Below are 25,140 nucleotides of genomic sequence, written 5' to 3' on the forward strand. Positions count from 1 at the left end.
CACCACGTCTCTGATATCCCAACAATATCCGCCTTAGATGCTTTGAGCAATACCTCAAATTCATCAAATTTATTTACCAAACTCCTAGCATTGGTTTACACGCAAGTATACATGCACCTGTTCTTTTTCTTAGCTACCCTAACACAACCCATGCGTTTACTTGTACCGTAACAACTCCCAGCAGTCTCTGAAATATCCTGTATCTTGTTTTCCAGGCTTCTGCTCATTTCAATAGAAGCAGTACAAGAATCAGTTTGACCTCTGCCAGTGGCTACTGTTAATCTATTAGTCCTTGTATCCCTTAATAAGTACTTATTAAGGTACTTATTATTATTAAGTACTAATAAGTACTTAATAAGTATTAAGTACTTATTAGTCCCCAGAATAAGTACTTAATACTTATTCACAATTTAAGAGTTTTTCTGGAGAGGAGAGGTATTTTCTATAATCAACTGAGCTGTAAATTTGCATGTGTTGGCATTTTTAGACTTTATTAAGGTTTGATGTTTCTGAACATAAGAAATTGTATTCTAAGACGATCCCAATACATTGAGTGCCACTTTAATGGGCACAGGGGAGTCCATCTAATAACAGGTGGACTCCCCCTTTATCCCTCAGAACAGCCTAGATTCATTGTGGCATTGACTCAAAGGAGTATCAATGAGCCCAACTGCACCATGAAAACTCTTCCCACATTACGCTGCCAGTCTGCATCACTGACACTTGGCAGGATGGGTCCTTAAACTTGTGCCATATTCTGGTCCTTCCCTCAGCATGAAACAGCAGGAATCAGGATTCACTGGACCCTGCAATGTTTTTTCCAATTCTCCACTGTCCAAGTGTTGGTGTTCCTGAGCACTCTGTAACTGTACCTTCTTGTTTTTTGCTGACATGCGTGGAACCTGGTTTGGTTGGCAACTGCAGTATCCCAACTGCGACAAGGTAAACAAATTATGCATTCTGAAATACCTCTTTGGTTGCCACTGTTCTACTGGATTGTTATTTAACTGACTGTAGCCTGTACTAGTCTTGTCAGCCTTCACTATTCACTCACATCAGTGAGCTTTTTGCAGCTACAAGGTTTTGTTAGTTGAATATTATGATCTGGTTATTAGATCAATTCAGAAACACACCTGAGGTACAGTTGTATGTGACAATCCCAGCAGGGTTGCAGTTTCCAAGATAACTGATACTGGCACATCTGGTACTAACTACCATGCCGAGTTCAAGTCACTTAAATCTTTGTCTTGCCCATTCTTGCAACGAATTACATGCATACAACTTTATGTATCTGCACACCTGCTTTATATTACAAAGTAAAAAATGATCTGTTACTGTTAGAGTGGAGTGCTCCATTTCAAGAAAAGGAAAAGTGTGCCCAATAAAGTGGCCACTCAGTATAAAAACAGGATAAATAAACTATATTATGATAACCAGAATATGCACTTTGCATTGTCGAAGATATGTAAGATCTCTACTAATTTTTGGAAAATAAGAAAACTACTGCAATATCTGTATTTCTTAAAAATATACAATTGTCCCTGGATTAACAATATTTTGGTTTACAATGCACCTCTCATTGGGCCACATGCTTCTGAATAATGATAAAAGTTTTCAATTAACAATAATAATACAAAAATATTCGAGTGTTATTTTCAATCAAGAAGAGCATTTTTAAGCCACAGAGTCATTTTTGACCATTCAAAACCATTTATCAGTGCTTAGAGTCCATTCTCTAATTTTTGTAAATCTATTGCAATTTAACTAAATGAAATCAGTATAGCATTAGTAGAGGCATATCATGCAAGAAAAAAAACTTATAACATTCAGCAAAAAAAAAAAAAAAAAAACACCCATCCATTAGCTCCAAATGTTTGTTAATTCTGCCTTGAATTTATTTAAGCTGTCAACTTCTACAATGACAGATGGAAGTTTGTTCCAGCAATCAACCACCTGCTGGCTAAGGGCAAATTTCTGCACATCTATTCAACAACTGTCTTTCCTCAATTTCAGTTTATGCCCCCTCAGGTTTGTAATCTGAGCAAGAGGAAGAATCCCATCAGCATTGAGCCTTGGTCAAAACATTCAAGGCTTTATACATCTCAATCAGATCACCTTTCAGGTGCCGAAGTCTCCAGACACTATAATTTGCAGAACTTAAGCCTTTCTTCGTAAGAGCAACCCTTTGTTCCATTCACTAATTTTCTTTCCCTTCTCTGTACTCATTCCAGCAGCTCTACATCCTTCCTAAAATGAGGCCTTCAGATGTGTATGCAATACTCAAGGAATGGCCTGACCATTGCCTTATATAAAGGGATAACACCTCCTTTTCCCTACTAGGAAAATTCCTGTATATCATTGACAAGACACCATGAGCTACTCTTGCAGACTGTCTGCACTGCTCAGAAAACTTCATATCTGCCTGCACAATTGCCCCCATGTCTTTTTCATTCTCTACCACCCTGAGTGTACTACCACACAGTTGGTATGTTACTCTGGGGGGTTACTGCTACCCATATGCAGTACTTTACATTTGTCAATGTTAAACTTCAGCTGCCACCTCTCAAACCATCTGCTCAACTTTTCTAGATCCTGTTGCACTAGCATACTGTCATTAATGTCATTAACAACAATGCCAACCTTTATATTGTATGCAAACTTGGATATCAAGCATGATATACAAGGGGGTATCAAAAAGTTCACCCCTTACCTAGCCCTAGAAAGGTGAAACTTCTCAGGAACTTTAATCCTTTTCTGTGTACTCTCCATGTATAGTAACACATTTCTCCCATTTATGATCAGTTGTTTAATGCCTTGATCGTAGAAGTTCACACTTTTTGCCTGAAACCATGATTCCACTTCATTAATTCCTGAGACAAATCAAAGCAGATCATACTGGTACACCCAGCATTCGTCATTTGTCACCAACTGATCAAAAAAAAGTTCTCAACATCCACATTACTCAAATCCAACAGAGCACTGCATTCGATATTGCTTCTGCAAAGGCGTCAGCAATCTTGGAACCCACTGTGCAGAGACGTTAGACATGTGCAGGTGGTCATGCAATATACCGTGGGCAGACCCATAACTAATTCCTACTGTATTTGCAATGAAATGAATTGTCACAAGTCTGTCACACTCAGCACCAGATGCTCAACCTTTGCAACCATCTTGCTGCCTGTGGATCTTGATGGCTTTTCTTCACTTGGCTCGTCAAAGACATTTGTACAACCACACTGGAGCTCCCGTTTCCACTTTTTTTACAGTGTTATAGGATGGACAATTCTGCCCATACACAACTTTCATTTCTTCATCTCCTGGGCTTTCTTGCCCTGAAAATGCAGGAACTTGATCACTGCTTGATACTCCACTCTGTTAATCATAGCTTCCTTCCTCGGATTCAGGGCTTCACCTCTGGTGTACAATCACTTACGGGAATGAAATTTCACATGAAGACAACTTATATTAAAAATGGCATCTTCCTACTGATGTTTTATCTACGTCAGGGTACGACCTTTTTTGATACCCCATCGTACCTTGATAAATACATTCCCGTATCATTGATAAATACAGAAAACAACAATAGACCCAACACAGACCCCTGGGGTACACCACTAATAACATTAGTCCATGAATAGCAGTGTCCATTGATTACCACTCTTGTCTTCTCCCACTCAACCATCTCCATAATCCATAGCAGCAACCTGCCCTTAATGCCACACTGCTCCAATTTGTACAGTAGTTTTCCATGTGCAACAGTATCAAAAAGCTTACCTGAAATCTAAGTATATATCAAAATTATTCCCTGCATCCAGTTCCTTTGTGACCACATCATAGTATCCAGTCAAATTGGCCAGGCAAGACTTTCCCTTAACAAAACCATGCTGTCCAAGCTATAACTGAAGTCTTATCTAGATGATCCTGCAGTGTTTCTTTAACCAGTGCCTCCATTAATTTTCCTGGAACAGAAGTTAAACTAACAGGTCTATAATTACTTGTGTCACCCTTCAATCCCCCTTTGTGAATTGGGGTCACATTTGCATATCACCCTTCATGGGAACCTCTCCTGAGTCCAAGGAAGCTCTCATAATTATAGCTAAGGGTTTGCTTACTTCCTCTGCTGCCTCCTTTAATATAACTGGATAGATCCCATCCCCCCAGGTGCTTTTCTTATGTTTAACTTCAACAATATCTCCTCCACTTTGCTCTCAGTTATTACAAAATCATTTAGCTCCCTGCCACAGTTTTATAGACTTCCGGCATTCTCCACATGTGTGAATGTAAATGCAAATAGCCCAAATTAGAGTTTAAAAAAAAAAAAAAAAAAAAAAAAGAAAGAGAGAGGGGAAACCAATGTCTGTAGAAACAAAGCAAGAAATTACCTCAAAATGCAAAAATGGCAGTAACCTTTTTAGCTAAAGATAAGGATGCTTTTTTTTTTTTTTTTTTTTTGTCAGTTTACTGTATTAATTACATATGCATTTAACAATGTTAGAAATGTTACTAAAAGCTCAAATACTGTACATATATATATATGATACTAAACAGTATTCGTAATGTATAGTCCTTTATAATACCATTCCAGAGGTCTTGGAACAGTTAAATTTTTAACATGTACTGTTATAACATAATGTTAATTGAGTATATTTCATAAACTAAAGTAAAAAGTAAAGTGCAGCCATTATCAACCCACTGCAGGATGGAAGCCTCCTCAACAATACTCAATTAAAAACAGTTTCACTTGTCATTTTTATGGAACCAATTACTATCGTTAATCAAAAAACCAGTGTACTGATTAAGCTCTTATGAATGATTAATTTGAATAGAGTACACTGCTGTCTTATATCCTTGTTGAGAAAATGAGTCACTCAAAAGATTTACGGAAGCCTACTAATGCTGAGTACCACTGGAAGTCCAAGAGCTATCTACAGATATTGCCTTGACATGAAAAAAAAAAAAAAGTTAAGAGAGAAGATACAAGTTTCAAACAATTAACAGTGGCAATTTAGTATGCTGTAATAAACAGGTATTAATATACAAGCACTGATACAGAATATCTTTGCTTGCAAAATCATTGTTTTTGTGGAACTGAGAGCAAGTTATTGCAGTAATTTGCTCCCAGTGCCACAAACTTGCTCCAGTTTTTTCAGCAGTCATTCATGTGGAACAGTATCAAAAGCTTTACTGAAATCTAACCTATGATGTAAAAATAATTTTTTTTTCATGCAGTTAATTTATGACTGCCCTATTAAAGACATACTATATATCTTGTTGATGAATGTCGTGGAGAATTTACACATCCATTAACCATAGAATTTACACATCCATTAACCATAGAATTTTATCCATTACCCAAAGAAAAAAAAAGAAAATACAATTGACACTACTCTTCGTGGACTAATGTTATGAGTATGGTTCCTCATGGCTCAGTGTTGGGGCCCCTTACTGCTTTTAATATTATCAATGATACTGATGCGAGCATATGAAGTTTAATGTCTAAGTATGCTGATGATACCTAGGTGAGCAGGGTGATTAATAGCAATAATGGCAGTAAGGCCTGGAAAAATTAAGCAGGTGTCTTGAAAGGTGGCAGCTGAGATTTAAAACAACTGATAAATGAAAAGCTAGATTTGGGTTAATAGTAATCTCAGAATAACATACCATTTGGATGGTACTAAACTCAAGGTAGTGGGGAATGAAAAAGAATGAAAACACAGAACTGTACTGACCAATATGAAGTTCCCTGAGCAGTTCAGATAGGCTGCCAGGGCAGCTAATGGGATTCTTTCCATATACAGGGAAAATTGTGTGAAACATTAATAATTATAAATTTAATCAAAAGTGCATGATTACTCCCCAGTCAAACTGTATCTGAAAATGTCATCTGCTGACGAGGCTACTAGTGACGGTCGTGTTCAAAGCCGCTAAGTGGATTTTTCTTATTTATTGATTTGAAATTATTGTTTTTCTAAAACTTTTGATTTAAATTTAGTAGTATAACATTATTTTGTGATTTTTTGATTAATTTGGTGTATTTATTCTTTACTCGGCCTTGTAAAAGTATCGGTAAGGGTTTCCACGTGTTCGTAACTACCGTTACCGTTAGTAACTTTCCCGCCATTGTGATACCGTACTAGATATACCGTAGGTTATATACCGTACTAGATAGCGTTAGTTGAACTTCGTTAGCAGTTAAATTGTACGTTTAAATAAATACATATAACGACTTAGATTACAAACGTAATATAATTAATAACATAACATAATTAATTAATAAATTAATAGAATCATGACTCAGACCAGAGCAGCAAAGCAAAAGGCTCAAGCTAATGGAAGTGCTGTGGCTCAGAGAAGAACTGAGGGGGGCAGTTGTCCTCTGACTCACAGCCTTATAAAATGCACTGTTTGCTTGATGTTTGCAGAGCAATCGGTTCCGGGACATGATACTGCCAAGGGGGATGTCTTTGTGTGTGCGCGATGCAAGGAGTGTATCGATATCAGGCAACAACTCGGCGTTCTTGTGGGCTTATATGAGAGCTTGAAGGACAGGGTGGATGCTCTCGAAGAAACTAAATTGAGGGGCCCATCAAGCTCTCAGCTGCCCACATCAACGCCAGAGCTTGCACTTGGGCATCGCGTGACACAGAGACAACCCCTAAGGCAGAATGCGCTGGTCCCGAAGGAACTAGTAGTTGTTGGTGACTCTATTGTCAGGGAAACGGGGAACATGCTTTGTAAAAAAGATAGGTGGAACAGGACCAGGGTATGTCTGCCAGGGGCACAGGTTGATGACGTTGTAGAGCGAATATCATCTTTTAAGGGCACAAAAGGTGATATAGTTGTACACGTTGGCACTAATAATATTAAGAGTAGGAGACCGGCAGAATTACTTAACAAGTACAGGTCACTGTTGAACAAAAGCCGAGAATTAGGGTTGAATTTGAAAGTGTCTGCAATTCTGCCCAGACACGATAGGAGGGAGTATATGATGAGAGCCTTGTCGATCAATTCGGCCCTGGAAAGATTGTGCAAGGCTCAAGGGGTAGAATTTTTTTCAGCCTGGACTGTACTTGTTAACAGGAGAGATTGCTTCTACAGGGATGGGATACACTTAAATAGAAAGGGTGCAAGAATATTTGCTGATGCTATCGAGGCAGTGTTAGGTGGGTCGGAAAACTGCTAGCTTGGGGGGAGACAAAGACCAATAGATTGACAGTAGCCACTGGCAGAGGTGAAAGAGATTCTTGCACTGCTTCTATTAGAATGAGCAGAAGCCTGAAAAACAAGATGCATGGTATTTCAGAGACTGCTGGGAGCCATTGCGGTACAAGTAAACACATGGGTTGTGTTAGGGTAGCTAAGAATAAAAACAGGTGCAGGTATACTTGCGTGTACACCAATGCTAGGAGTTTAGTAAATAAATTTGATGAATTTGAGGTATTGCTCAAAACATCAAAGGCAGATATTGTTGGGATATCAGAGACGTGGTGTCACACAGATATAAGGGATGCAGAACTGCAATTTGGGGAGTACAACGTCTACAGAAAGGATAGACAGGATAGGAAGGGAGGAGGGGTTATGTTATTAGTTAAGAAACACATAAAAACCAAGGAAGTGAAGCCAGTCGACATCGCTGGACAGTGCAGTGTGGAGTCAGTTTGGTGTGACATAAACATTGGGAGATCAAAATTGAGAGTAGGAGTGTGCTATAGGCCTAATGACTCTGATGAGTATAATAAGGAACTGTACAGGGAAATAGAGTGGGCCAGTAAATCAGAGTGTCTTATAATGGGAGATTTTAATTTCCCAGATATTGACTGGAATTTGAGGGCTGGTTACTCACACACTAGCAGGGCTTTTGTGGATTTATTGGATGATTGTTTTCTACATCAGCATGTTCGGGAGGCAACTAGAGGGAGTAATACTCTTGATTTGATTATCAGCAGTGATTCTTCATGCATTAAGAATCTGCAGATAAATGAACCACTAGGTGGCAGTGATCACAGTGTGCTGAAGTGGGATTTACTCAAAGAGGTAACTACCATTAGGGGTAAAGGGAAGGGTTATTGCTTCCGTAAAGGCGACTACGATGGACTGAGACAGTATTTAAATTCTATACAGTGGGACCAACTGATGATGTTACCAACAGCAAATTCAAAATGGGAAGCATTCAAAGAACTTATCTTGGAAGCTACTAGGCTTTACATACCAACTAAGAAATATTGCTCAAGGTTTAGGCCAAAATGGATGTCAGATGAACTAATGAGGCATATGGCAGAGAAGAAAAATGCATGGGATACATACAAATTAACACATGACACAGAAGCCTATGATAGATACAAGTTGATATGCAACCAAGTTACAAAGGAGGTTAGGCAGGCGAAGGCAGATTACGAGAAATCCTTGGTAAGGGATGCAAAGAAAAACAGCAAAGAGTTCTTTACTTATGTAAACTCTAGAAGGAAGGGGATGAATCAGATTGGTCCACTTGATATTGATGGGTCAAGTGTTGATGATCCTGCTCAGGTAGCTAACAAACTAAATGAATATTTTGCATCGACATTCACACATGAGGAGTTCTTCAGCGAGGGGAATGCAAGAGGTGTATTTAACTCTAGCAGGAAGCTACAGAATCTTGAAATTACTGGGAGTAAAGTGGAGGAGAAACTGTTGAAGATAAACACAAGAAAGGCACCCGGGGTGGATGGGATCTATCCAGTTATATTAAAGGAGGCAGCAAAGGAAGTAAGCAAACCTTTAGCCATAATTATGAGAGCTTCCTTGGTCTCAGGGGAGGTACCCATAGACTGGAAATGTGCAAATGTGACCCCAATTCACAAAGGAGGATCAAAGGCTGACACAAGTAATTATAGACCTGTGAGCTTAACTTCTGTTCCAGGAAAATTAATGGAGGCACTGGTTAAAGAAGCACTGCAGGATCATTTAGACAAGACTTCAGTTATAGCTCAGACACAGCATGGTTTTGTTAAGGGGAAGTCTTGCCTGACCAACTTGATTGGATACTATGATGCAGTCACAAAAGAACTGGATGCAGGGAATAACTTTGATATTATATACTTGGATCTTAGAAAGGCTTTTGATACTGTTGCACATGGAAGACTGCTACACAAATTGGAGCAGTGTGACATTGGAGGCAAATTGCTGCTATGGATAAAGGGGTGGTTGAGGGGGAGAAGACAGAGAGTGGTAATCAATGGACACTGCTCATCGTGGACTGATGTTATTAGTGGAGTCCCTCAGGGCTCAGTGTTGGGTCCATTATTGTTTTCTGTATTTATAAATGATATTGATGATGGTATATCGGGCTTAATGTCCAAGTTTGCAGACGATACAAAGGTTGGCAGGGTTGTCAAGGACACTACTGACACTATGCTGCTGCAACAGGATCTGGAAAGGCTGAGCAGATGGGCTGAGAGGTGGCAAATGAAGTTTAACATTGATAAATGTAAAGTACTACACATGGGAAACAGCAACCCCAGAGCAACGTATCAACTCTGTGGTACTACACTGACAGTGGTAGAGAATGAAAGGGACTTGGGGGTGGTTGTGCAGGCAGATATGAAGTTCTCTGAGCAGTGCAGACGGGCTGCAAGAGTAGCTCATGGAGTATTGTCAATGATATACAGGAATTTTTCCACCAGGGATAAGGAGGTGATTATTCCATTGTATAAGGCAATGGTCAGGCCACACCTAGAGTACTGTATACAGGTCTGGAGACCTCGTTTCAAGAAGGATGTAGAGCTGCTGAACGAGTACAGAGAAGGGCAACAAGATTGGTGAATGGAACAAAGGGGTGCTCTTACGAAGAAAGGCTTAAGTTTTGCAAATTACAGTGTCTGGAGACTAGGCACCAGCGAGGTGATCTGATAGAGGTGTATAAAGCCTTGAATGGTTTAAGCATGCTCAATGCTGATGGGATTCTTCCTCTAGCTCAGAAAAATCACCTGAGAGGGCATAAATTCAAATTGAGGAAAGACAGATGTAGGATAGACGTGCGGAAATTTGCCTTTAGCCAGCGGGTGGTTGGTTGGTGGAACAGACTTCCATCCCTTGTGGTGGAGGTTGATAGCCTAAATAAGTTTAAGGCTCAGGTGGACAGGTATTTTGAACGAACAGAGGGGTGAAGTGGAAGTGGGTTTTTTTTTTTTTTTGGCTGATGCTGCATAAGCTTGCTTTCTTGCATCAAATGCCTCTACTAATGCTAATGCTAATGTCAGAAATGTTCTTTGAGTAAAGGACCTGTTGTATTGCCATTTCATGTCATAATTTCTCTTCAAGCATAAAAATTTTTTTGAATTTCTCATCAGAATTAAAAAACGTAATAAGACTACTGAGGCAATAACTTCTACCTTCGTGTAATTTAACTTTTTCTTCCTTGCTTTATCCTTCTTCTTCTCCACTTCACCTACAGACTTTTCTGCTTGTAATTTTGCTATTTTGTCTTTTTCTAGACATGTTTTTAAATTAAATATCCTTTAATTTGGGGGATTAAACTATGCAGCTGTAATTTGGGGTTTTGTTTTTTGTTTTTTTTTTTTCCTCCCCCAACACATTTTGGCACATTTTATCTTTGATTTATCTAAATCAATTTTTTAGTAGCTTTTTCCCCTGCACTTACCACTATACTCCTGCTCTACTTCATTCTAACTTGCAACTCAGTTGACATTTTATATTATCAGTAAATGTCTTTTCTCCTCTTGTCAGAATTCTCAAAAAAAAAAAAAAAAACTCTTCAATTGTTTCCTTCAATATAAATATTACAGCTGAGTTTGACTCCCTGATGTATGGGCTGTATAAGAGCTAAGGTACTGGAATGTAAGAAACTACAATTGACATTATCTACAATAAAAATGCCTTAATATTTTCATTTTACATTTAACTTTTCTTCTACATGATTTTTATTCTCTTTTACAAAGTGATTTTGAAACCACATCATTAAATTCTTTTTAAGAATATCTTTTCTGCATAAATAAAATGCAAACATAAAGCAGTCTGAATTAGTGAGGTTTTCCTTGCATAACTTTGCTTGCCACTACTAATACTTAATTTATCATAAAGCCTACTAATACTGGTGTGCCTATCTAAACTTTAACAGCTATCATCTCTTTAATTATAAAATGATCACTGTTATTCAACCAATATTTAACATTATTATATTTTGTACTTTGCCTTCTGATAGAGAAGTTGACATATCATTACTCACTAATAGGTGTCTAAAAAGAATATATAAATCCCAGAAACATTATCAGTTACACAACAACACTGAAATATTATCAGTTGTGTAACTGATCATGTTTTCATTTGTAGAAATGCAAACAATTACAATGCTTTTCCATAATTTTCAGATGGTTCTTAGCCTTCAAGTATATTTTTAAAATCAGAGATATCACAGTAGTTTTATTGCCTTCACAAAAATTATTACTGTGTCTTCAGAAACACAGTATGAATATTCTAGTTATAATTATGTAGTTTAGTTTAGTTTAGTTTATGTAACATCCTGCTCATATTGGGTTATCCCAGAATATAATTTCTTATTACATTCAGCAGCACCAAACCTCAGTAAATTCTAAAGATGCCAAAGCAAAAACTTGAAGCCCACTCAGTTATCAAAAATTATCCCTCAGATTTTAGCAATAGTATTTCCATTGATCAATCTTCTGTTCTTAAATTATAAATATTGGAATTGTTGCAAATTTGCACTCAGCATAATGCTATTAATACTTCCATACATCATTTTGGATGCTTGATCACTTTGTAACATTTCCAATAATTGCTCCTTGGAAATGTTACAGATGAGTGAAGAGTCTAGTAAAAATGGCAAATGGATGCCTATATTGAAGATGTAGGTTACATGGATTGGAAACTTGGAATGGAGGAGAGATTAACACACACACACACACACACACACACACACACACACACACACACACACACACACACACACACACACACACACACACACACACAGTAACAAACTGAACCTCATTATGTTTACATTTGCCAACCAACTGAATAAACTGCTGCTTTACTGATGCAGAAAGCCTGGTATTCTTGCATCTTTTACCCTTTAGTAATAATAAAATTATTAAACAAAAAAACAATTTAGCTGCATAATCTCCCCCCCCCTCCCCCCGAATTTTGTACAGCCTTCAATAAGTGGCTTAACCCAGCAGGTTGGCAGAATGGTTTTAATTTGCTTTTTGCTCCATTCAGTCTATGGATTTTGTATAGTTTTTGTTCTTTTAAATTTCTTTCACTGGTTTGGTGAGAGCACTACCTTCTTTTAATGTTCTTTTTGGAAAACTACATTGTCACTTAGTTAAATTGTGTTCTTTTTGATTTTAATCTTCAAGTATTCCTAATTTCATTAATCTTCCTTACTTTTTCATTAATATTCCTCATTTACTTAATCCAATTTATGTTGATTCAAAACTTTGGAGATAAACATTTGTGATGTGTAGGTCTGTACTAGCAACCTTGAATTTACAAAGTGCAAAACAATACAATACTTCTAATTTTTAAAATTTTATTAATTGCTGACATTAAAGAAGTGGAGTAGCAGCTAACATAAATGTTTATCTACTTCAGAGGTTCATTTTTAATAAATACTACTGTAAAACATTGTTTATTTACGAAATGTCTAAATGAAACATTCATATATAGCTCATGAAATGTAGCATTCATTTTGTGAAATACATCTCCTGCACTAAACAGTGTCTGATTGTATAATTATTTATTGAATAATATTTCCATTAAAAAAAAAAAAGTGTCTGATTTTAATCCATAAAAAAATTTTCTGTTGAAACGTAAGTAATTGAAAATGAAAATATACCTGAAATTTGGACGGTAGAAAAAAATATCCAAACTGTTAATTTTCAGGCGTCCATGTCCCCTCTGACTCCCACTTGTATACCTGTTCAACATACAGCGGGATGAGGTAAAAAGGAACAGATATGAAGACAATGCTAATTAGTACCATATATACACATATATACACATCAGAGATGCGTATATAAAATAAAATTTGCATTTCAGCAATTTGGCAACAAAGTATTAACCAAAAATGGAACTAAAAACAATTACAGCAATGTTTTCCAGACTTGGCACACCGCAATATAAAAAATTTCTGTTTGGTGTCATGAAGACAAAATGCCAACAATCAAGACTCATTGAAATGTTAAAAAACGATTAATTACTCTGTACAATTTGTTTAGAAATTTCATAAAATACATAGCACAAATTCATTTGCTTTCCATTTTCTTTATAAATAAAATCATATTCATTTAAAAATAAAATTTTTCACATATACTTTCCATGCAATTACTCCATTTTTTTTGAATAAACTGAAACATGTTATACACTGCCTATCATTTGTACATATTTTATGGTTTGTTTGCCTGTTTGCATAGTTAATGCATAATTTTCTTGGGAATCTATCTAGTTATATTAGAGGAGGCAGAAAAGGAACTAAGCAAACCCTTAAACATAATTATGAGAGCATTCTTGGACTCAGGGGAAGTCCCCATGGACTGGAGATGTGCAAATGTATCCCCAATTCACAAAGGTGGAATCTAAGAGTGACACAAGTAATTACAGACCAGTTAGTTTAACTTCTGTTCCAGGAAAAATAATGGAGTCACTGGTTAAAGACACATTGCAGGATCTAGACAAGACTGCAGCAAGAATTCAGACACAGCATGGGTTTGTTAAGGGAAAATCTTGTCTGACAAATTTGATTGGACATTATATGGTCACAAAGAAACTGGATGCAAAAAATAATTTTGATATCATATACCTTGATTTCAGGAAAGCTTTTGACCCTGTTGCGCATGGAAGATTACTGTACAAATTGGAGCAGTATGGTATTAAGGGTAAGTTGCTACAATGGATAAAAGGGTGGTTGAGTGGGAGAAGACAGAGCGTGGTAATCAATGGACACTGCTCTTCGTGGACTAATGTTATTAGTGGAATCCCACAGGGTTCGGTGTTGGGTCCTCTTTTGTTTTGTATATTTATCAATGATACTGATGAAGGTGTTATGCTTAGTGGCGAAGTTTGCAGATGATAAAAAAGGTTGGCAGGGTTGTTAATGACAGTAATGGCATTGTGCTACTGCAACAGGATCTAGAAAATTTGGGAAGATGGGCCGAGAAGTGACAACTGAAGTTTAACATTGGCAAATGCAAAGTATTGCATATGGGTAGAAGTAACCTCAGAGGAACGTACCAACTGTGTGAAACTACACTTAGGGTAGTAGAAAATGAAACAGACCTGGGAGTGATTGTGCAGTCAGATATGAAGTTTTCTGAGCAATGCATACAGGCTGCCAGAGCAGGTCATAGGGTATTATCAACGATATACAGGAATTTTACTAGCAGGTTAAAGGAAGTGATTATCCCTTTGTATAACAGTGGAAACAAGAGTAGCTCCGTGTGGATGAGGTTTTTACGGCTTTAGCTAATAGAGAAGTTTTTCTTAAATTTTTTCTGTTTTACTGACTTAAATTGGCATATTAATTTATTTTCTAGAAGTAGCTTTATATTCCTAATTACCATACTTAGTTTAATTTGAACTTAGATAGAGATTTTGTAGGTTTTTACTTAGTATTAGTAATGGTATCCAATCTACGCGTTGGACAAGATTTTGTAGCTCCGGCAAACGCTAAGTTTTTTATTATATTTAGCCATTTTATTGACTTAATTGTTATATTAAATTATTTTCTATAAGTAGCTTATAGCCCTAGTCAAGCTCCTTGGTTTATTTTGAATTTAGATAGTGATTTTGAAAGTTAATTAATACTTTTTGTCTTTAGATTTACAGCACGTAACTTGCCGCCATTTTTAAACAATACAACGTATATCCAAACTAGACAGCATAAGGTTTAACGTAAAACTAGACAGCAAAACATGCAGCACTGTACTGTATTAGAAATCTGTTAACTTAGTATAGTATAGTATTATCAATTAATCAGTAAAATTTATTAATCTTATTAAATTTCATTGTCAAGTAAATTGTACTTTTATAACTAAACACATAATGACCTAGACTTTACAAACATAACATTATAAATTAAGACATATAACTTGATAGGAGATAAGGAAGTCATATAATGTAACTTGGAGATAATACTTGATACCGAAATATACACCGATGAGCCAAAACATTATGACCACCTACCTAATATGATGTTGGTCCACCATGTTCTGCCAAAACAGCTTGTACCCGGTGAGGCATAGATGCTACAAGATTTCTCTAATTGCGTCTTTTGGTATCTAGTACCAAATTGTAACCAGTAGATCCTTTAACTCCTCTAAGCTCCAGGGTTGAAACGCCACAGATCGGAGTGGCAGTTCCATCGAGCATCTGTGGTTTGCAACAGAAACCACAGATGTTCGATGGGATTGATATTGTTATTTGGTTTTTAGGAGCGTTAGCAACTAAGGCCATATTGCTCCGGGATATGCAGTGGTCATTCCCTGACCTTTCCGCATCCTCCGTATTTGGTGGTGACGGACTCGAACCCAGAGTCTAATCAAGAAGCGTGTGCTACACACTGCTGCTCCTTCCCACCTGGCTACGAGGTGCCCAGAGATTGATGTCTTGGGAATTTGGAGGGCCAGAGCAATGACCTGGAAGTCTTCCTCATGTTCCGCAAACCAGCCTCGAACAATCCGGGTGGTGTGGCATGGCACCTTATCCTGTTGAAAGATGGCACCACCAGAGGGGGAAGCCTCTGGTGGTACACTGATTAATGTAGCTCAGTATCAGGTGTTTTTTATAATATGTCTTGACCCGCACATGCACCGTAGTTCATGTGTAGTTGCTTCGATTTGCATAATGACTCGCTGGTCATAATGTTTTGGCTCATCGCTATATATAAGTTTAGGGTTATATTTTTGTATTGAAATTGAATCGAAATCATAACTCAGACCAGAGCAGAAAAGCAAATGGCTCAAGCTAATGGGAGTGCTGTGGCTCAGTGCTGAACTGATGGGGGAGGGGGGGTGTACTCTGAATGACAGCCTTTTGAAATTAACAAGCAGTTAATTTTGTGGACAATCAGGAACGGGACGTGATATTTCCAAGAGCAATTTTTAGCATTAGCATTAGTAGAGGCATTTGATGCAAGAAAGCAAGATTATGCAGCATCAGCCAAAAAAATTAAAGTAAAATAAATAAATAAAAAATAATCACTTCCACTTCACCCCTCTGTTCGTTCGAAATACCTGTCCAGCCGAGCCTTAATCTTATTTAGGCTATCAACTTCCACGACAAGGGATGGAAGTCTGTTCCACCTACCAACCACCCGCTGGCTAAAGGCAAATTTCCGCACATCTATCCTACATCTGTCTTTCCTCAATTTGAATTTATGCCCTCTCAGGTGATTATTCTGAGCTAGAGGAAGAATCCCATCAGCATTGAGCATGCTCAAACCATTCAAGGCTTTGTACACCTCTATCAGATCACCTCGCTGCTGCCTAGTCTCCAGACACTGTAATTCGCAAAACTTAAGCCTTTCTTCATAAGAGCACCCCTTTGTGCCATTCACTAATCTTGTTGCCCTTCTCTGTACTCATTCCAGCAGCTCTACATCCTTCTTGAAATGAGGTCTCCAGGTCTGTATACAGTACTCTAGGTGTGGCCTGACCATTGCCTTATACAAGGGAATAATCACCTCCTTATCCCTGCTAGAAATATTCCTATATCATTGACAACACACCATGAGCTACTCTTGCATCCCATCTGCACTGCTCAGAGAACTTCATATCTGCCTGCACAACCACCCCCAGGTCCCTTTCATTCTCTACCACTGTCAGTGTAGTACCACAGAGTTGACACGTTGCTCTGGGGTTGCTGTTTCCCATATGTAGTACTTTACATTTGTCAATGATAATTCATTTGCCACCTCTCAGCCCATCTGCTGAACCTTTCCAGATCCTGTTGCAGCAGCATAGTGTCAGTAGTGTCTTTGACAACCCTGCCAACCTTCGTATCGTCTGCAAACTTGGACATTAAGCTTGATATACCATCATCAATATCATTTATAAATACAGAAAACAATAAAGGACACAATACTGAACCCTGAGGGACTCCACTGATAACATTAGTCCACGATGAGCAGTGTCCATTGATTACCACTCTCTGTCTTCTCCCCCTCAACCACCCCTTTATCCATAGCAGCAATTTGCCTCCAATGCCACACTGCTCCAATTTGTGCAGCAGTCTTATATGTGCAACAGTATCAAAAGCCTTTCTAAGATCCAAGTATATAATATCAAAGTTATTCTCTGCATCCAGTTCTTTTGTGACTGCATCATAGTATCCAATCAAATTGGTCAGGCAAGACTTCCCCTTAACAAAACCATGCTGTGTCTGAGCTATAGCTGAAGTCTTGTCTAGATGATGTGTACTCTAGGTACACACCTAGAGTACTGTATACAGGTCTGGAGGCCTCATTTCAAGAAGGATGTAGAGCTGCTGGAACGAGTACAGAGAAGGGCAACAAGATTAGTGAATGGAACAAAGGGGTGCTCTTACGAAGAAAGGCTTAAGTTTTGCAAATTACAGTGTCTGGAGACTAGGCACCAGCGAGGTGATCTGATAGAGGTGTATAAAGCCTTGAATAGTTTAAGCATGCTCAATGCTGATGGGATTCTTCCTCTAGCTCAGAAAAATCACCTGAGAGGGCATAAATTCAAATTGAGGAAAGACAGATGTAGGATAGACGTGCGGAAATTTGCCTTTAGCCAGCGGGTGGTTGGTTGGTGGAACAGACTTCCATCCCTTGTGGTGGAGGTTGACAGCCTAAATAAGTTTAAGGCTCAGCTGGACAGGTATTTTGAACGAACAGAGGGGTGAAGTGGAAGTGGTTTTTTTTTTTTTTATGGCTGATGCTGCATAAGCTTGCTTTCTTGCATCAAATGCCTCTACTAATGCTAAAATGCTAATGATCCTGCAGTGCTTCTTTAACCAGTGCCTCCATTAATTTTCCGGGAACAGAAGTTAAACTCACAGGTCTATAATTACTTGTGTCAGCCTTTGATCCTCCTTTGTGAATTGGGGGTCACATTTGCACATCTCCAATCCATGGGTACCTCCCCTGAGTCCAAGGAAGCTCTCATAATTATAGCTAATGGTTTGCTTACTTCCTTTGCTGCCTCCTTTAATATAACTGGATAGATACCATCCACACCGGGTGCCTTTCTTGTGTTTATCTTCAACAGTTTCTCCTCCACTTTACTCCCAGTTATTTCAAGATTCTGTAGCTTACTGCTAGAGTTGAATACACCTCTGGCATTCCCCTCGCTGAATAACTCCTCATGTGTGAATGTCGATGCAAAATATTCATTTAGTTTGTTAGCTACCTGACCAGGATCATCAACAGTGGACCCATCGATATCAAGTGGACCAATCTGATTCATCCCCTTCCTTCTAGAGTTTACATAAGTAAAGAACTCTTTGCTGTTTTTCTTCGCATCCTTTGCCAAGGATTTCTCGTAATCTGCCTTCGCCTGCCTAACCTCCTTTGTAACTTGGTTACAGATCAACTTGTATCTATCATAGGCTTCTGTGTCACGTGTTAATTTGTATGTATCCCATGCATTTTTCTTCTCTGCCATATGCCTCATTAGTTCATCTGACATCCATTTAGGCCTAAACCTTGAACAATATTTCTTAGTTGGTATGTAAAGCCTAGTAGCTTCCAAGATAGGTTCTTTGAATGCTTCACATTTTGAATTTGCTGTTGGTAACATCATCAGTTGATCCCACTGTATAGAATTTAAATACTGTCTCAGTCCACCATAGTCGCCTTTACGAAAGCAATACCCCCTTCCCTTTACCCCTAATGGTAGTTACCTCTTTGAGTAAATCCCACTTCAGAACACTGTGATCACTGCCACCTAGTGGTTCATTTATCTGCAGATTCTTAATGCATGAAGAATCACTACTGATAATCAAATCAAGAGTATTACTCCCTCTAGTTGCCTCCCGAACATGCTGATGTAGAAAACAATCATCCAATAAATCTACAAAAGCCTTGCTAGTGTGTGAGTGACCAGCCCCCAAATTCCAGTCAATATCTGGGAAATTAAAATCCCCCATAATAAGATTCTCTGATTTACTGGTCCGCTCTATTTCCCTGTACAGTTTCTTATTATACTCATCAGAGTCATTAGGCCTATAGCACACTCCTACTCTCAATTTTGATCTCCCAATGCTTATGTCACACCAAACTGACTCGACACTGCACTGTCCAGCAATGTCGACTGGCTTCACTTCCTTGGATTTTATGTGTTTCTTAACTAATAGCATAACCCCTCCTCTCTTCCTATCCTGTCTATCCTTTCTGTAGACATTGTACTCCCCAAATTCCACTTCTGCATTTCTTATATCTGTGTGACACCACGTCTCTGAAATCCCAACAATATCTGCCTTTGATGTTTTGAGCAATACCTCAAATTCATCAAATTTATTTACTAGACTCCTAGCATTGGTGTACACGCAAGTATACATGCACCTGCTCTTCCTCTTAGCCACCCTAACACAACCCATGTGTTTACTTGTACCCCAATGATTCCCAGCAGTCTCTGAAATATCCTGCATCTTATTTTCCAGGCTGCTGCTCATTCCAATAGAAGCAGTGTAGAATCACTTTCTCCTCTGCCAGTGGCTACTGTTAATCTATTAGTTCTTGTATCCCCCCAATCTATCAGTTTTCCGACCCACCTAACACTGCCTCGATAGCATCAGCAAACATTCTTGCACCCTTTCTATTTAAGTGTATCCCATCCCTGTAGAAGCAGTCTCTCCTGTTAACAAGTACAGACCAGGCTGAAAAAAATTCTACCCCTTGAGCCCTGCACAATCTTTCCAGGGCCGAATTGATCGATAGGGCTCTCATCATATACTCCCTGCTATCGTGTCTGAGCAGAATTGCAGACACTTTCAAATTCAACCCTAATTCACGGCTTTTTTTCATCAGTGACCTGTACTTGTTAAGTAATTCCGCCGGTCTCCTACTCTTAATATCATTAGTGCCAATGTGTACAACTATATCACCTTTTGTGCCCTTAAACGATGATATCCGCTCTACAACGTCATCAGCCTTTGCCCCTGGCAGACATACCCTGGTCCTGTTCCATCTATCCTTTTTTACAAAGCATGTTTCCCGTTTCCCTGACAATAGAGTCACCAACAACTACTAGTTCCTTTGGGACCAGCGCATTCTGCCTTGCGGGCTGCCGCTGTGTCGCGCGATGACCAAGTGCAAGCTCTGGCATTGGTGTGGGCAGCTGAGAGCTTGATGGGCCCCTCACTTGTAATCCTTCGAGGGCATCCACCCTGTCCTTCAAGCTCTCATATAGGCCCATAACAATGCTGAGTTGACGCCTGATTTCCTTACGCTCCTTGCATCGCGCACATACAAAGACAGTATCATGTCTTTGGCAGTATCATGTCCTATTATGTAAACTCAAGAAGGAAGGGGATGAATCAGATTGGTCCACTTAATATTGATGGTCCAACTGTTCATGATCCTACTCAGGTAGCTAACAAACTGAATGAGTATTTTGCATCTACATTCACACAGGAGAAGTTATTCAGGGAGGGGAATGCCAGAGGTGAATTAAACTCTGGCAGAGGGCTCCATAGCCGAGTGGTCAGGAGTGGGAGTGCAGTAGCATACGCTCTTTGAGTAGACCGAGGTTCAAGCCCCTGACTGCTGAATACGGTCGATCTGCCAACCCGCACTGGACCAGCGTGGCAGATTATGGTCCATTTCCCTCAACGTGAATTGTTGAGGAGGCTTCCATCCTGCAGTGGGTTGATTATGGCAGCACTTTACTTTTTACTTTTTTTAGTGAGCTAGATTATTTTGAAATAATCTGAGAGCAAAGTGGAGGAGAAATTGTTGAAGATAAACAAAAGAAAGGCACCTGGGGTGGATGGGATCTATCCAGTTATATTAATGGAGGCAGCAAAGGAAGTAAGCAAATCCTTAGCCATAATTATGAGTGCTTCCTTGGATTCAGGGGAGGTACCCATGGACTGTAGATGTGCAAATGTGACCCCAATTCACAAAGGAGGATCAAAGAGAGACACAGGTAATTAGAGACCTGTTAGTTTAACTTCTGTTCCAGGGAAATTAATGGAGGCACTGGTTAAAGAAGCACTGTTGGATCATCTAGACAAGACTTCAATTAAACCTCAGACACAGCATGCATTTGTTAAGGGGAAGACTTGTTTGACCAACGGCCACTGTAGTCTAGTGATCACTAGCGGGAGTGCAATGACACACGCTCTTTGAGTATACTGGTGTTCAAGCCCCTAACAATTAAATATGGTCGATCTGCTAACATGCACTGGGCCAACGGGGCAGATTATGGTCCATTTCCCTCAACACGAATTGTTGAGGAGGCTTCCACCCTGCAGTGGATTGATAATGGCTGCAGTTTACCTTTTTACCTGGTCTGACCAATATGACTGAATTCTATGATATGGTCACTAAGGCACTGGATGCAAAGAATAATTTTGATATCATATATTTGAATCTTAGAAAGGCTTTTGATATTTTTGCACATAGAAGGCTGCTGCACAAATTGGAGCAATGCGGCATTGGAGGCAAATTGCTGCTATGGATAAAGGGATGATTGAGTGGGAGAAGACAGAGAGTGGTAATCAATGGACACAGCTTTTGTGGACTAATGTTATTAGTGGAGTCCCTCAGGGTTCCGTGTTGGGTTTCCACTGTTCTTTTCTGTATTTATTAACGATATCGATGATTGTATATCAGGCTTAATGTCCGAATTTGCAAATGATACAAAAGTCAGCAGGGTTGTTAATGACACTAATGACAGTAAGATGCTGCAGAAGGATCTAGAAAAGTTGAGCAGATGGGCTGAGAGGTGGTAACTAGAGTTTAACATTGACAAATGTAAAGTACTGTATATGGGAAGCAATAACCGCAGAGTAACGTATCGATTGTGTGGTACTACATTGACAGCGGTAGAGAATGAAAAAGACCTGGGGGTAGTTGTGCAGGCAGATATGAAGTTTTCTGAGCAGTGCAGACAGTCTGCAAGAGTAGCTCATGGTGTCTTGTCAATGATATACAGGAATTTTCCTAGCAGCGATAAGGAGATGATTATCCCCTTGTATAAGGCAATGGTCAGGCCACACCTTGAGTACTGTACAAGTCTGGAGGCCTCATTTTAAGAAGGATGTAGAGCTGCTGGAATGGGTACAGAGAAAGGCAACAAGATTAGTGAATAGAACAAAGGGTTGCTCTTACAAAGAGAGTCTTAAGTTTTGTAAATTACAGTGTCTGGAGACTAAGCACCTGCGAGGTGATCTGTTTGAGGTGTAGAAAAAAACCTTGACTGCACTTAATTTCTTGCATCACATGCCTCTATTATTATTATTACTACTACTACAACAGTGCAAAACAAGTTTATAAAAGTTCCTTCTGTTGAGACTGAATCTCAACCCAAATGTTTTCTGCATGATGTAAATATACAGAATAAACAAACATTTGTTTGTTTATTCTGCAGCAGCATGTTCGAGAAGCAACCAGAGAGGGTAATCAGCAGTGATCTCTTGATCTGGTTATCAGCAGTGATCATTCGTGTATTAAGAATTTGTAGATAAAGGAACTGCTAGGTGGCAGTTGGATCACAGTGTAGTGATGTGGGATTTACTTAAAGATTTAATTACCATCAGGGGTTAAGGAAAGGGTTTTTGCTTCCGTAAAGGTGAGTACAGTGGTCTCAGTTTTTAAATTCTGTACAGTGCGATCAACTGACGATGTTACCAACAATAAATTCTAAGTGGGAAGCATTCAAGGAATTAATCGTGGATGCTTCTAAAAGTTTCATACCTATTAAGAAATATTGTTCAAAGTTTAGGCCTAAATGGTTATCAAATGAACTAATGACACTCGTGACAGAGAATAAAAATGCATGGGATGCATATAAATTATCAAGCGACTCAGAAGCCTATGGCAGATATAAGCTAGGCTGTAATCAGGTCACAAAGGAGGTTAGGCAGGCGAAGGCAGATTATGAGAAATCCTTGGCAAAAGATGCTAAGAAAAACAGCAAGGATTTCTTTACTTATATAAACTCTAAAAGGAAGGGGATGAATCTGATTGGTCCACTTGATATCGGTGGTTCGACTGTTGATGATACTGCTCAGATAGCAAACAAACTGAATGAGTATTCTGCATCTATATTCACACATGAGGAGTTAAGGTTTGAAAATGGCAGAAGGTTATCAAATTGTAGCAGGGTGTTTAATGATTTTGTAATAACTGAGAGCAAAGGGGAGAAGAAATTGTTGAAGTTAAACATAAGAAAAACCTGGGGTGGATGAGATCTATCCAGTTATATTAAAGGAGGCGGCAAAGCAACTAAGCAAACCCTTAGCCATAATTATGATGAGAGCATTCTTGGACTCAGGGGAGATCCCCATGGTCTGGAGATGTGCAAATGTTTCCCCAATTCACAAAGAGGGATCGAAGGGTGACACAAGTAATTACAGACCAGTTAGTTTAACTTCTTTTCCAGGTAAAATAATGGAGTCACTGGTTAAAGATGCATTGCAGGATCATCTAGACAAGACTGCAGCAATAATTCAGACACAGCATGGGTTTGTTATGGGGAAGTCTTGTCTGACAAATTTGATAGGATATTATGATGTGGTTACAAAGGAACTGGATGCAAAAAATAATTTTGATATCATATATTTGGATTTCAGGAAAGCTTTTGACACTGTTGCACATGGAAGACTATTGTACAAATTGGAGCAGAATGGTATTAAGGATAAGTTGCTACAATGGATAAAAGGATGGTTGAGTGGGAGAAGACAGAGGATGGTAATTAATGGGTGCTGCACTTCACGGACTAATGTTATTAGTGGAGTCCCACAGGGTTCGGTGTTGGGTCCTCTGTTGTTTTGTACATTTATCAATGATATTGATAAAGGTATATCAGGCTTAGTGTCGAAGTTTGCTGATGATACAAAGGTTAACAGGGTTGTTAATGACAGTTATGGCATTGTGCTACTGCAACAGGATCTAGATAGTTTGGGCAGATGGGCTAAGAAGTGGCAACTGAAGTTTAACCTTGACAAATGCAAAGTACTGCATATGGGTAGAAGTAACCCCAGAGAAACGTACCAACTGTGTGGTACTACACTTAAGGTGGTAGAAATGAAAAAGACCTGGGAGTAATTGTGCAGTCAGATAAGAAGTTTTCTGAGCAATGCAGACAGGCTGCCAGGGCAGGTCATGGGGTTTTGTCAATGATATATATAGGAATTTTGCTAGCAGGGAAAAGGAGGTGATTGTCTCTCTGCATAAGGCAATGGTGAGGCGACTCCTTGAGTACTGCGTACAGGTCTGAAGGCCTCATTTTAGGAAGGATGTAGATTTGCTTGAGCATGTACAGAGAAGGGCAGCAAGATTGGTGAGGGGAATGAAGGGATCCTCTTACCAACAGAGGCTTAAGTTCTGCAAATTGCAGTGGCTGGAGACTAGGCACCTGAGCGGTGATCTCGTTGAGGTGTATAAGGCCTTGAATGGGTTGAGCACGCTGAATTCTGATGGGATCCTTCCACTTGTTCAGATTACGAACCTAAAGGGGCATAAATTCAAATTAAGAAAAGACAGATGTTTGTTTGTTTGTTTGTTTTTTTTGGTTTTTAGGAGCATTAGCAACTAAGGCCATATTGCTCCGGGATATGCGGTGGTCATTCCCTGACCTTTCCGCATCCTCCGTATTTGGTGGTGATGGGCTCGAACCCCGGTCTAATCATGAAGCATGTGCTACGCACTGCTGCTCCTTCCATCCTGGCTACGGAGGCGCCAAGACAGATGTAGAATAGATGTGTGGAAATTTGCCTTTAGCCAGCAGGTGGTTAATTGCTGGAACAAACTTCCATCTGTCATTGAAGTTGATAGGTTAAATAAATTTAAGGAGCAACTGGACAGGCATTTGGAGGAAATGGTGTGATTATTTATTTATTTTTTTTTTTTTGGCTGATGCTGCATAAACTCATACACTTTCTTGCATCACATGCCACTACTACTACTACTACTACTACTATTTGAGTGGTTCTCGT

General features: G+C 39.1%; 1 protein-coding gene across 2 annotated transcripts in view; it reads right to left on the reverse strand.

Moving 5' to 3' along the window:
* Positions 1–25,140, reverse strand: part of LOC150078114 (endosome/lysosome-associated apoptosis and autophagy regulator family member 2-like) — a 425,663-nt gene that overhangs the window by 13,323 nt on the left and 387,200 nt on the right. The window contains exon 21 of one of the 2 annotated variants that reach the window (XM_090385428.1): positions 12,854–12,934. The exons of the other annotated variant lie outside the window; for it this stretch is intronic. Coding sequence (XP_090241554.1) covers positions 12,890–12,934 — 45 coding nt within the window. The 3' untranslated portion in view covers positions 12,854–12,889. The remainder of the gene's footprint in view (positions 1–12,853; positions 12,935–25,140) is intronic. 2 annotated transcript variants of the gene reach the window in all.

Source organism: Mastigoproctus giganteus, chromosome 11 (genome assembly GCF_048544385.1).
Source record: "Mastigoproctus giganteus isolate SK-2022 chromosome 11, ASM4854438v1, whole genome shotgun sequence".
In the NCBI taxonomy this organism is placed as follows: Eukaryota; Metazoa; Arthropoda; class Arachnida; order Uropygi; family Thelyphonidae; genus Mastigoproctus; species Mastigoproctus giganteus.